Source organism: Zingiber officinale, chromosome 6A (assembly GCF_018446385.1).
Source record: "Zingiber officinale cultivar Zhangliang chromosome 6A, Zo_v1.1, whole genome shotgun sequence".
In the NCBI taxonomy this organism is placed as follows: Eukaryota; Viridiplantae; Streptophyta; class Magnoliopsida; order Zingiberales; family Zingiberaceae; genus Zingiber; species Zingiber officinale.
This window is the reverse complement of record NC_055997.1, coordinates 10,137,156-10,151,801: the sequence shown is the minus strand read 5'-3', so window position 1 is coordinate 10,151,801 and position 14,646 is coordinate 10,137,156. Positions and strand designations below refer to the sequence as shown.

The 14,646-nt window shown below is 39.9% G+C and overlaps 1 protein-coding gene across 1 annotated transcript; it reads left to right on the top strand.

The window, feature by feature from the left end:
- The first annotated feature begins 9,569 nt into the window (after positions 1-9,569).
- Positions 9,570-12,670, top strand: LOC121993713 (phosphatidylcholine:diacylglycerol cholinephosphotransferase 1-like). The gene is made up of 3 exons (XM_042548059.1): positions 9,570-10,011; positions 10,763-10,900; positions 12,106-12,670. The coding sequence occupies exons 1-3, from the start codon at positions 9,628-9,630 to the stop codon at positions 12,430-12,432; spliced, it is 849 nt and encodes a 282-aa protein (XP_042403993.1). The 5' UTR covers positions 9,570-9,627; the 3' UTR covers positions 12,433-12,670.
- The last annotated feature ends 1,976 nt before the right edge of the window (positions 12,671-14,646 follow it).

Below are 14,646 nucleotides of genomic sequence, written 5' to 3'. Positions count from 1 at the left end.
TAATTTTAGATTGTATGCACCTAGTTGGATAACTTAGAAGGTAGCATAGGGAATGTCAGGTTGATTGGGTTAAATATGCTGATTATTCCTATCTATGTTGCGTGTACATATGATTGTTATGTGTTGTAGGAGTCCTGTGATAGACTGTCCATTTGCAAGTAGTATTTGTATACCTGTTTCGATATGGTTATTGTAGGTTCCTTGTGGATTATAGCTATGTAGTTCGGTGTATGTGTCTGATTGTATTATTGGAGGTATCATCACGATTAAATCTATGTTATGGTATGTGCACATGTGTTTGGTGTATTATGAGAGGTATCTTGTTGATTATATTTGTTCTATGTGTACACTCATGTCTATTATGATTTGTTGGAAGTATTACGTTGATTATACTCTTGGCATAGGTGTATATATGTTAGGTGAGTGGTGTTTGAGGTGTATTGACGATTATACCTACGTTGATATATGCACACGGGTTTGGTATGCATTGTTGGAGGTATCACGCTGATTTATACCTATGTTATGAGTGTGTTGGGTGTGCACTAATTGGAGGATTATGTCGATCATATCTATGTTGTGTGTACACGTGTGCCAAGTGTATTGTTGGTGGCATCAGGATGGTTCTACCTATGTTGAATGTAGGATGTTGAGTGTCTACATTATGTCATTTGTTGTATTACCCTGTCAACTAATTCTCCTATTGGTGGGTGACCCACTAAGGTGTTGATAGAGTTGACGATGGATTTGATTTGCTTACTAGGTTGTTATACCCCTGGCTGCCCACAGTGATATGTGGTAGAGTGATCTCGTGCAGTCTCTAGTTGGATAGTTAGATGTCTGGGTCACTTATGGGATGTTTGTGGTGGAGCGTTGCTCCCACATATTATGGATTGTTTGTGGTGGAGCGTTGCTCCCACATATTTTATATTGTTTGTGGTGGAGCGTTGCTCCCACATATTTTGGATTGTGGTGATGGAGCGCTGCTCCCATATAGGTTGCCTTGTTGGTGGTAAAGCGTTGCTTCCACATATGTAATATTTTTTATGACGGAGTATTGCTCTCACATTAGATGATCTATTTTTGGTGATTTGTAGTTAGTGATCAGATTTCAGACTTGTTATCGAGGAAACTCATTAACTTGACGTTTTATGGTGGTAAGCTCTAGATATTGAAAGGAGATGGGTCAATTCTATATGATCTCTCCCAATATGATTTTGAAATGGAAGATACATCTGTGTATGGTTTGCAAGATGACTTTTAGCTAAGCAGTTATTTCAGGGTTCTGGACAGGCTTTAGATGAATTGTTATGGAGTGATGAGTTGAATCATGGTAAAGTAGTGATCTATTTCTGATCCGAGGATAATCACGTACACCATCTTCACATAATTCTAGAGATGTTTCGACGGAAACATTTACATTTGAAGTTCACGTGATTAGAAGCCTGCGAGATCAGCTTCTAGGAGCTAAAGCGGAGATTAGTGTCGTCTCCAGTTTTGATTTTACTTTCTGGAGATGATGGATTCGTACTCTATATCGATGCTTCTCTACAGGGGTTTGGGCACTGTTTTGATGCAGCATGGTGGAGTAGTCTTCTATGCTTCTCGTCAGTTGAAGGAGCATGAGAAGAACTACCCTGTACATGATCTGGAGCTATCTGCCATCATCTTTGCTTTAAAGATTTGGCGGCATCATCTGTATGATATTATTACCTTTGAGATTCTTATGGACCATAAGAGTCTCAAATATCTGTTCACTCAGAAGGAACTTAATCTCTGACAGAGGAGATGGATGAAGTTCCTGAAGGATTATGATTGTACCATTAGCCACCACCCGGGGAAAGCTAATATGGTTGCTGATGTACTCAGCAGGAAGTCCAGAGGGACTTTATCTTGCCACTGAGTTGTGGCCACAGACTTGATTGAGGGATTCTCCGAATTGGTCCTTGAGGAGCAGGGACGGACAGAGCAGAGTATTCTAGTTACCATGGTTGCTCAATTGTCGATCAGGATGAGGATTTGGGAGGCTCAGGTCGGATATTAGTATTTACAGTCCATTGGCAGCCAGATAGCTTCCGAGCAGCAGACCGAGTTTACCCAAGATGAAGAAGGTATTATATATTTATGAGGTCGCTTATGCGTACCTCCATCTCATCCGATTAGGGAGGAGCTACTTCAGGAGGCTCATCGCTCCAGATTTGCTAACCACCCAGGCGGTACCCATATGTACCGAGATTTGAGGCGTTCTTATTGGTGGAACGACATGAAGAAAGACATCGTGGAGTTCGTTGCTGGATGTCTTGTCTGTCAGCAGGTGAAGGCTGAGCACCAGAGACCTACCGGATTACTTCAACAGATTCCTATTCCTTAGTGGAAATCGGAACACATTACCATGGACTTTGTAGTGGGTTTGCCTAGGACACGACGAGGCTATGACGCGATTTGGGTAATCGTTGATCGATTAACCAAATATGCGCATTTCTTAGCGATTCAGAGGATTGATTCCCTAGATCGATTGGCAGATCTGTATTGTCGGGAGGTCATTAGATTACATGGTGTCCCTTTGACTATTATTTCGGATAGAGACCCCCGGTTCATGTCTCGTTTCTGGCAGAGTCTGCAGCAGGCCTTGGGCACTCGGCTTTGTTTCAGTACAGCTTTCCATCCGCAGACAGATGGACAGTCAGAGCGAACCATTCAGACTCTAGAGGACTTGCTGATGTCATGTGTATTGGATTTCGGAGGCAGTTGGGAGGACTATTTGCCATAGGTAGAGTTTGCCTACAACAACAGCTTTCATTCGGCTATTCACAGAGCACCGTTTGAAGCGTTGTATGGTAGGCCTTGTCGGACACCCACCCTCTGGGATGAGGTGGGGAAGCCCCAGTTGTTAGGACCTCGTAGAGCTCAGCATGAGGCAAAGTTGGTCCGTACTATCAGACGGAGGATGTCAGAGGCGCAGGACCGCCAGAAGAGTTATGTAGATCGGAGATGCAGACCCCTGGAGTTCTCTACAAGCGACCATGTATTTCTGCGAGTTTCACCCATGAAAGGGGTGAAGAGATTTGGCTTCAGAGGTAAGCTAGCTCCGCGGTACATTGGCCCTTTCCAGATCCTGGAGAGGATTGGAGCAGTAGCTTATCATCTGACACTACCACTGTCCCTAGCAGGTGTCCACGACGTATTTTGCGTATCTATGTTGAGGAGATACATACCCAACCTGACATACGTGCTGACAGATATCTTAGTTCCCGTTCAGCCTGACGTCACTTATGAGAAGGTTTCGGTATGACTTTTGGACCGGAAAGAGCTCCAGTTGCGTAACAAGACTATCCGGCTGGTTAAAGTCGGATGGCAGCATCATTTGGACGAGGAGGCTACCTGGGAGATCGAGGACACGATCCGAACTCGTTATCCTCATCTTTTCACTTGAGGTATGTAAGTTATGGTTTCGTTCAGCATTTATACTATTTAACTTTTGCTAGTACTTGCTGATGGTAGATAACGAAATTTGGGGACCAAATTTTTATTAGTGGGAGAGAATGTAAAATACCAAAAATGGCGAATAATGATAAGGGAATTTTTCAGAATTTTTAGAAATTTTTTTGGAATTTTTCGGAGACCGTAAGGTGTAGGTTACGGGGATCAATTATGGGTCCCGGTAAAGTCTGTTTAGGTTACCCCATTTAAGCGAGAAAAAGTTTGATTTCTTTTCCTTTTTGTTTTTCTTTTTCTTTCTTTTATTTTTGTCTGTCGTTTCCTTCTCCCCTCATGCGTGCCCTAACCAGCGCCGCAAACCGCCGCACTCCCTCGCGATTTAAGCCTCAATGATCTCTTCCTCTTCTCCTTCTTCCTCCTCGAGCCCTAGATCCTCCCTCACTCTCTAGAGTCGGCCAAGCTTTCGTTTCCCCATCTCTTCCTCCATTTCCGGTCGAGCAGCGCCGAAAGTTTCCCTTTCTCTCGCGTCGCCCCAGTTGCAACGACCGACACCGGTCGCCAACCGCCGATCCCTTAGCCTTAGCGTCGTCGCCCTTCCCCTCTTCTAATCTGCGCACTGACGCTGACCACCGTGCCCTAGTCTTCCTTCTCGCCGTGAGCCACAGTGTTGAGCGCGTCCCCTCTGCTCTAGGTCGCCAACCCCGACACCCTCGTCGCACCTACTAGCACTGTCGCCGCCCACCAGGTCCGACCCAGCACCGCCGTTGACCTTGTGCCCTAGCGTCATGCCCTAGATTTCTTCTTGCTGCCGGATCCAAACAAGACAGCAGTGAGGTGAGCAGCTTATCTTTGTTGTTTCTATGTATTAGATCACTGGTTGTAGTACTCTTTCGATTTGAGGTTGGGTTACAGATTCAATCAGTAGCACTTGAACCTCTTGGATCACGGCAAGTGCTGATTTTTGGATATTTTGATTTAAGGATCAGTAATTCCAGGTAGTTGTGGCCAGAAATTTTGGCAGTAGGTTCCTCAGGATTGGAGCAGCTGCTTACGTTGAAATTCAGCAGCAAACAACCCTTCACCCGCATCAAGAACGGCTGTGAATTGAGGTAAGGTATAGGGTTTTGATCTTGTTATTGATGATTGATAGATAGGTTAATAACTAATGTTAACCTAAGTATATGTATTGAATTAGGGATAAAATTGGATTACTAAATGGTTAGATTGATCAGGGTTTTACTCTAATTTAGCCTTAAGAATTTTATTTAGCTATACATTTGAGTTAGCTAAATAAAATATATTTATATTGGTGACACAGGACTTTGACACGAGACGAGCATCTCGACGTCAAATTTGGACTAGATTGGATTTTCCGATTGGAGGCAAGTACCTTGACTTATCTTTTGATATGTCACGTCGATATGCTTAGTAGATTTTAACAAGTAGTGATTGATAATTATGTTTTATATCTGCATCGGTATGTCATTATCCATTACCTGTGCATGTTTTGATTGTTACTTATTTAGCATTCATGTTTATACCCTTCAGATTATTTATGATCATAGAGGTAATGACATACCATGCATTTTGATATACCAGACTAGGTTTTTTTATCATACCTGACATGTGTATCTTAGATCTTCGGATTTGACCCATTAACGCTAGGGTACACATTATATATATATATATATATATATATATATATATATATATATATATATATTGGTTCAGGATATTGTCATGCTTAGTGTCATGCATCATCTCGCATGATTACATGCTGCGCGATTGTAGGCTCCATTGTTGTTGAGCACATCGCCAGTTACATGGATCTGCACACACCACCACTCATGGGTCAGTGGTATATCAGGCAGGGTGTGTGGCAGCTATACTTTGTTAGGCTTCGCTGGTCCACTCTTGGGGAGTGGTGACGCAGCGTGGTAGCCGGCATGACAGATTTGCTCTGTTTGGCTCCGTTGGTCTGCTCATGGGTAGTGTGACGCAACGTGGTAGCCGGCAGGGATCCCTCTTCTGGATTGTCTCAGAGAGATGAGAGCATTGAGCTCCCCCACTTATGATTTGGGGTAGGAGGATAGGTGTACTCCGACAGCATCCCGTCCACTCGGTCACTCATCAGGAGCAGTGACGGCAGAGTACACGGTTGTCACAGCCCTACCCACTCGGTCTCACCATCGTGTGTGAGACGGTTGACTGGAGAGTAGTGGTGACCAGAACATGTCATTGGCATCATACACATTTATACATTTACTGATTGTGTTTGCTGCACTTATATGCTGCATTTGGATAGATGCATATGTTTGACATGCATACAGGATTTATGATACTCTCGGTCTGACGACCTGACTATTCTGATAGGGGGCCCTGGTGAGTACAGTTCCTTTTAGCCTTTTTTATTGTAACATTTCCAGCTTTTGTCCAAGAGACTGTACTCCATAGTTATTACATTTGTTATAGTTTATTATACATGTCAACTAGGTATCTGCTGAGTTGTTGAACTCACCCCCGTGGACACTATCTTTTTCAGGTACCAGGTTATTTATGGAGTCGCTTGGAGTATCCTGCTTGCTGGTCCCCACGTCACATCAGAAGACCTGTCTCCGCTTTTGTTTATTTTTATTTTGGTATATGAAATTTGTCTATTTATCTTTATGTTCCGGTTTTGTTTTTGGAGTGTTGTTTTGTTGTGTGGTGTAAGCCTCGCCGGCTAGTAGTCTTAGTTTTTAGTTTGTATGTGTTATCCATTATATTTCTGTTATGTTTGGTTTTGGTACAGCCGAGTGGGATGTTAGATTTACATATAACTACGTGGTTGTGTCTTTATTGTATCATCCAAGTATGCTGCATATAAACTGCGTGGTTGTGTGTATATTCCAGCCGCCTGTGGCTGAGGTATATTGTGTATGTAGAAATGTTTCAGATTGTCACCCGTACAAGGGAGATGCTGCCAGAATTTCCTTTGGCAGGGACTCCTTTGGGGCGTGACTGCTAAGCTTAGAAGCAAGAGAAGTACTAACCTTATTTTTGGGTTATTCATCCTCCTCTAGTTAGTCTACCAGGACCAACAGAGAGTATACTTGTTCACTAAATTGGACGCTACACTCTAGTGATAATATAAGAAATAATCAATATCAAATCATCTAAAGTTAACACAAAATCCAACTTCTCATATGCCACAGTAGCTATAGTAAAATACAGTTACAATGTTATGAAAATTAATCCATTTTACCGAGCAATTACTACAAGAAAATATTTATTCAAAAACACTCAAAAGAAAATAGTTTTTTCCCAAAACTATTATTTTTTTACCTTTTAATAGTGGTTTTTTGGAGCCTACAATAACGTTTTTTAAAAACTATTATCTATTTGTATTTTTTTGGTGCTATGACAATGATTTTTGAAGGTAACGATAAAAATCATTGTCTATTTGCACTTTTTTTTAAAGGCTACAAGAACGATTTTTGAAAACTATTATCTGTGTGTATTTTTTTTTTAATTTTTCCCCATCAGCATTTTTTTCTTTCGCTATTTTTTCCCCTTAGTAGTTTTTTTTGATACTACATTTTTCTTTCCCTCACCCAAATTTTTACGCCAAAACCCAAAATTCCTTTCCTTCCCGAACCCGCCCCTCTCTGCCTGCGATCTCTTCACGTGGGTTGTTCGCCTGTTCGCCTGTTCGCCTGTTCGCCCGTTCACGGATATCCACCCATGAACAAAAGTTGCGTTGAATCCCCCAATGCCGGCTCTCTGCGACGACGAAGAGCAGTAGGGGAGGAAAGTGGTGATGATGGAGGAATCGAAGAAAAGAAAGTTTAAAGAATATTCCATCAATGGACACGTTTCTGACCTCGATTCCAGCTCTCAGATCCGCTTTCTTCTTGCCCCTTAGAAAAGACCAGCTCGTTGATCTCTAGTGCCATCACTGGGAAGAGGAACACCAACGATGACGATAGTAATAAGCCGGGCCAGGTGGTGGCACTGTCAGCGCTGATGAATAAGCGGGCCAAGAAGATGGTGAGGGATACAGAAAATGTTGATTTGGGGAAAAAAGAAGGTGACCTTGTTCTTTGGCTCGTAGACTGGCACCGTCGAGAGGTTCGTGAAGGTTACGTTTTTAAGCTTTTGGTCCTTTCTCACTCCACATTCCTTGAAACTAGAGATATAATTTCCTTAGAGTTCCTCTAAAACTCAATTTTTTGAGCAAACCTGGGTGGACAAGGGCAATGCGAGGTACAAGAAGGTTATCGATTTGGCGAGTCTCACGAGTTCAATTTACGATTCCAAGTAATTTGCAAAATTTTGTGCAACTTTATTGTTCTTAGAAATTTTGTGCGACTTATCTTTGAGCATTAAGTCAAGAAGAATGCTAGAGCAAATGCTTGAATCCCTAAATTATCTTGCTGTAAAGATTTTTGTAATTTTCACACAAAAAATTGCACATCGCAGACCTCTTATTAACATAGACATCGCATGCAATGTATTAATATTTCAAGAAGTTGGTCACTGCAATGATGCAGACATTGATGCAAGGACAACCTCAACAATCAACATCGTCCGTACCCATCCCTCCAATCAAAATGCAGGGAGAATGAAGAAAAAGAACAATGATTAGGGTTTCTGGAAGTCTAGGTGTGTCTATGCGCACTTGTGTCTACAGGAGCATGCGACCTTTTATATTGTTGTAGTTGTGCCTTGACGTTCTCCACATATTCTGAGATTTTTGCTTATATTACCTACGTTTCTTGGAATAAATGGATATGTTTTTCCACATTTTCTCAAGAAAACGGCTATGTTATTGATATCTTTCGTAAGCAACGACTCCACGTCTCATCCATGGAGTAAAGAATGGTACGGATATAAAGATTACTCGGAGCTGAGAGTGGCACGGAGTCAGGGATAAACCAAAGTCGAACGCTAAGTCAGAAGTCAACCAAAATCAGAAGTGATAAATCAGAAGTGATACGGAGTTGAGAAATTGTCTTCTGTTAACTTTAACCACCACTTCATAATTAATTTTTCCTCGAGCACGTGATATTAGTTGATTATTTCTCCTATCACGGATTTTTGAAGCACAGATCTCTTGGACCACTTTTTTGTGGTCCAGGGGATGCGCCACTTGTATTTGCGGTCAAATTGTGGCCGTGATCCGGTCGCAAATTGTTGTGATCCCTTTCTGGGTTCATTGTCCCTATCAGATTATAATTTTTGTTCGGAGTGGATGATCAAAAGTCATCCGAAGACTTTCGATGATGGATAATTGGTCAGATTATTGGGTGACGAGCCAGGTTGTTTTTTTTTTTTTTTTTTTTTTTGACGTGTTTGCGTGCTTCTGTTGTCTAGTTGCCGAGTAGGTTGTCAAATTGGCACCTACCAATTTGAATTCTGAACGTATTAACAAGAAGTAAATCTATATTTTTTATGTCTTAGCTTTTAAGCCATTCGATTAATTGAATTTTTATTTTCAAATGTTCTGCGACGTCAAGACGAGGAGTTTTGCAACTTCTGGCGTTGTAATAAGAGCTGCCACTCTCGTTCCTTGTGTGGGGTCAGCCGGTCAGGCCGATCTGTCGTTAGATGTTAGCTGGCTTAATATTATTTTTTATCAGTTCTTTTCTATATATATTAAATCGAGATTAGTTTTTTAGTCCATTTTTAATAAATTAAGCGATGAATTATTTATAATTATAATTGGATTGTAATATTAATCGGGTGATAATTAATTATAATCTCTTTTTAAGTTTATCATTTTTAATTATGATTAAATTATGATTATAATTATAAATACTCCATCAATACATTTATGCCTATTAAATCCGGTTGTTGGTAGGGGCCCGCGGATGTAGGCTTCCGTTTCCTGTTGCACGCCATTAAATGGTTCATCTGGACAACCAGCGAGCTGGACTCATTTCAGAAAGCTACATGTCTGGCATCTTTAACGCAGTTTTTAAGAGGTTTTGATTTTCTAAGCCACTCTGACGCGAAAATCGTTGGAGACGTCCTAGTTGTTTTGTCGGGCCGAGCAACGTCACTCAGTCCATCTCTGGGGTCTAATCATCCGCCTCACGCTTACCCCAGCTCCTTTTACCGTGTCCCCACCGGGCCACGCTATTAAAAGCCTCCGCGGCTTCTTCTGTAGAAGTAAACACCGCCGACCAATCGCCTGCGCGAGGCCCAACCATGACGGCCGAGAGCGGCGTGCGCAGCACCACCCAGCTCCGCGTCCGGAGGCGGACCGCCAACACCGCTAGGGTCACCCTCGGCATCGCCCACCATGAGAACGCTCACCACCGCAAGGCGCCTTCGCCGCTGCCGCTCTTTCCCTCCCACGGCCCGTTTTTCGCCCGGTGGTCGGTTCTCGGTGTGGCCGGCGCCTTGCGGCGCCATCTCCTGCCGTGCTCCTTCACGATCTTGCTCTTGGTCTTCATGGGCGTGGAGTATACTATTCCCATGGTACCTTCCTCTTCTCCGCCGCTGGATTTGGGGTTCGCCCTCACGAAGCCGCTCAATGCCGCGCTCGCCGCGGCGCCCGCCCTCAACACCGCGCTCGCCGCCCTCAATACGGTGAGTATGCGATTGATGCTGCTTTCTCCTCCTTTCCTCTCATTTCTTGCGCCTTACAAGTAGCGCGCTGACTTTCATTGGCCAGATCTTAACCAATCATCATTAGGGTATGCAGAAAATTTGCGCTTCAAGGTCCACCTTGTTGCAGATCCTTGAAATGCCCTCCGTTTTTGGAATTTTCTCTTCTGTGCTATCTCATAGTCATAAACATCGGTTTTCTTTTGGTTCAAATTCTTTCTCAATCTTCCTCCATTGGCTGGAAAGGTGCTGATTCTCAACCTAAATAGTAAAGTTACAGCTCCAAAACGTCTTATGCTTGCTTACCTAAGAAGAGCACAAGAAGCTTAATTTTAGGATTGGAGGCATTCCACTAGGAATTCTGAGTGCTGGAAATTAGAAAGCTATATTGATTCAAAAACTCCTAGTTTGAGTCACAATCCCACAACTTTTAGCTTTCTCTCAGTTCATAATTAACTGATGACTTGGTGAAACTAATATAAAGAACATAGCTGCTCCAGCATTGATTATGATTAGTTGCTTTCATAGTTCACTCACTATACATTGAACAAGTATCATGGTAATGTGAAATAGTATCACAGGAATTTTCATTGCATTCATTCCCATAATCATTTCTACTGAAAAATGAGAAGGTTGTAGTAGCTAGGAATAGGTTTCTTTGTTCAAAGATGTGCAACCAAGCCAGTATGTTGCTATCTGACAAATTTGATTTTGCAATTTCTGCCTTTTTCAGGTGTTCGTGGGCATGCAAACTTTCTACATATTATGGACATTCCTGGTGGAGGGAAGGCCACGCCCTATCATTGCAGCTCTCTTTATGTTCCCATGCAGGGGATTCCTAGGCTGCTCCACCCAGTTACCACTCCCTCAGGTACATTGCACATTGCTATATCACAACCCAAAATTTGAGGAAGGGCATCTATGGAAGCTTACTTTCACAAGAGTTCTAAGCTTTTTCCTATTGATCATTTCCTACCAATTTACTAGTAAAATCTTGAATTGGATCATTGTGATAAGCATTACTACCAGTTAGAAAAGTTACCATCTCTGACTGTTTGTGGATATTTACTCCTTAGTGGATTTCTCATTTAACAATGGAACCGATCAAGAAAACAGTTGGAAGAATAGAATAGGAAACATGAATTCTGTTTTTGTTGTTAGTGTTGAGTTAGATATCTAGTGGTAGAGGTCACCAACATAAAACGTCGCCCCATCAAGGCGGCTGCGGTATTACAGTTGAAATATATAAATCCAACACTAAGTCAACAAACAGAAAATAATTGTTAGGTGTCTCGACGGGTGTGGTGCAATGATAAAACATTTAGGGAAACAAATTAGAGGGATCGGAGTTCTAATCCCACTAGGAACGAATACTCTGAAGGTCAACCTCTGAGTTTGCATAAGTTGTGTTTCAGATTTATCTGATAGGCGAACTAGAGGGAAAGCTGTCTACCAACATGATTAGTTGGGTGAGCAAGTCTAGACACCTGAACAAAAAAAGGAAATGATTGCTAGGTGCATTTTCTATAAAGTAAAGCAGTAATGTACAATAAATGAGCCAAAAATAATAGAAACTAACAAATATGGAGGGTTCTAATTTTTCAATTCAATCCTGAGGCATCTGACAATACGGTTTGTTCTTCGTATTTGAGCCAAACTTAATGGAACAAAATTTTAATTCGATATTAATTAGAAAGTTTTTTAAGAATCATAATTTTAATTCTGATTCTTCATCCTCTGAGTGACCTAGAGGTCACATATATAGAATAAGATTGCATACAACATATCCTTTTCCCAGGACCCCGCATTAACGAGAGCTTTGTGGATCGGGCTATTTGCTATTGATTAGTGTTTATTCGTGTTCTTATAGTGAATTTTCAATATAAAAACAAATACCATCTTTTTTTTTTTTTTTTTTTTTTGCAGAAATGATTTATTCTTCAAATGTCTTATTTCTATCTCTTGATTTTCAGTCATAGAAATCTAACAAGAAATCAAAATCAAAGTATCATTTTGGTGGAGTGTTAATTCTTCAATTTCTAGCTAATTACGAATTGAATTATGTAAACGCTGCAGGGCTTTTTGGGCTCCGGTGTGGACTTCCCCGTAGGCAATGTCTCCTTCTTCCTCTTCTTCTCTGGTCATGTTGCCGGCGCCGTGATCGCGTCGCTTGACATGAGGCGCACACAGCGGCACAAGATGGCGTGGGCCTTCGACGCCCTCAACCTGCTCCAGAGTGTGCGCCTACTGGCTTCGCGCGGTCACTACACCATTGACTTGGCTGTCGGCGTCGGTGCTGGATTTGTGGCGGATGTTCTCGCCGGCAAGTACGAGGTGCTCAAGTGGAAGCCCGACCGGCAGCGGGCATCCTGCAGTTGCAGGTGCAGCTGTCGCACTTGGTGACCGCGATGCATGGTAATGTCATTTTCTCTTCGCATCCTATCTGGTCTCCTTTGACTGTTCTCTTAATTAGCTGCTTTTACCAGTCCTGCCAGCTAAATATTTACAGTCGATTAGCTAGTTCTATTTTTTTTTAACATAATCAATTAGCTCTTTTTAGTTTAATTAGCTAATTAAGTTGTTGAAATATTTTGACTTGTATTAAAATAATTTTCATTAAGATTGGAATAGTTTTAAATAAAATTGTTTAGAGTAATTTGATTAAAAATTGCTTAATGTTGTATTAGATTTTGATCAAAATTGGTATAATAATATTAGAGTTGTTTTGATTTAGTTGGAACAACTTTAACTAACATTTGATAGTTTTAATCAATATTAGAACAGTTGTGATCGAAGTAGTTTTAATAATATTACAGTATTTTTGATAAATATTAAAGTGATTTTGATTAATATTAAAATAATTTTGGCTTTATCAATATGTGAGCCATTTTAATTAAAATTATTATAATATGATCCATATTTTTTTTTTTTTGTAAGTGTAGGGATTTGACTTTGAGCCTCAATTCGCATGCATTAAAATATACATTATATATTATATTACTATTTAGCGATATCCTTTTTTTCCCCTTTTGTTATTAGTTTAACTTTTTAATTAATCTTTATTTTTAAGTTAATTTATTGAGCATAGCTAAAATATAAAATCCGAAAGGATGATTTACAAAATGATTAAATGAGCACTCATCATTTAAATACTTTCCTTATGTGTTAGTCATTATTCCAAAGGTTAGTAGCCATCCGTGATTTACCTTCTCCGTATTGGTCCTGAGATGGATTGACAGGAGCGCTGGGGGCGAGCGTATTCGCCTTTTGTCACAATGATATGAACATCTCATCCGCTCGTGATTTACCTCTTTCGTGTTGGTTTTGGGATGGGTTGACGAGGGCACTAGGGACGAACGTATTCGTTTTTTACCACAATGATATGAGCATCTCATTTCTAATTAAAGTCCAATGGACCCTTCTTAAATGATTTTATCTTGAAAATAGTTCTTATCTAGTAATATTGTGGCATCAATCGGTAGTTGATACAAAGTATAAAAATTATTCAATAATTATTATAATGTGTAAAAGTTATTCCATAGTTATTTGGTAACTACTACAATATGTATAAGTTATCTAGTATAAGGTTTACATTGTGCAGAAGGAAGTTATCCGTAGTTGTTACAACATATAGAAACTATTTAGTATATTCTATAACATGTTTAGATGAGTTTAGGATTTGTGATTTATGATATCCGAACATTGTTATATCAAAATATTGATTACTAATTTAGTCAAAATTATTTAAACATCATCAAAATTTAATTTTAAGACCGTTGTAAAGTTATTAACTAACTGCTACCATCTTAAAACTCTTTAACTTATGCTAAATAAGTTGTAGTAGTTATTGGATTTGTTTCTATACATTATAAGTTATTGGTAATTTTTACACGTTAGTTATTGAGCAGTTTTTATGTGGCGTAAATTTTAAATTTTAAATTTATTTTAAATATATTATAATAGCTATTAAATAACTTTTATATACTCTAGTACTTATAAAAATGCTGGATCAAGAGATATTTTTAAAATAAAATTCTCACGGGAGGTCTCATTTATTTATTTGTTTATTTTTTTACGTCCTTTGAATTTTTTTTTTTCCATAAGAGAAGAGAATGACGGATAAGTTTTCTCTCTCACACCCACCCTTTCTGAAAATGTCTTTCTATCATTTCATTCAACAACTTAAAAAGGCTAATAATTTGGATAATTGGATGCATAAAATGTGAGAAAGTTTTTAAATTGTGACCAAAAAAATTGTTTATGCACTTTGATTAATATGAGGAAAAAGAGTGATTTTTGATTAAAAAAATTAGGGATATCTTTGTGGTTAATCTCAATTAATAAATGAGAGATTAATTAGTTCAATATCACCCTTTTAAATCAAGAAGCTTATCGATTGGATTATGTTAAATGAGTCGTAGTGTCGTCCACGTATCAAATGAGACCATCCATGAGGATTTGCATCTTCGTAAACTTATGAAATTAATCTTTTAAAGCGTAATAAAACATCTATAATTAATAGACTTTAGAGGATAGAAGTAAAAATTATTGAAAAAATTTATATGGCGGAATTGTTTTTCCTATTTACTTGGTAATAAAAGATGAATTATTATTATT

Coding starts and splice junctions, on each gene's coding strand:
- LOC121993713 (XM_042548059.1), top strand. CDS start 9,628: ATGACGGCCGAGAGCGGCGTGCGCAGCACCACCCAGCTCCGCGTCCGG. Junction 10,012..10,762: donor CGCTCGCCGCCCTCAATACG/GTGAGTATGCGA, acceptor TGCCTTTTTCAG/GTGTTCGTGGGCATGCAAAC. Junction 10,901..12,105: donor CCCAGTTACCACTCCCTCAG/GTACATTGCACA, acceptor TAAACGCTGCAG/GGCTTTTTGGGCTCCGGTGT.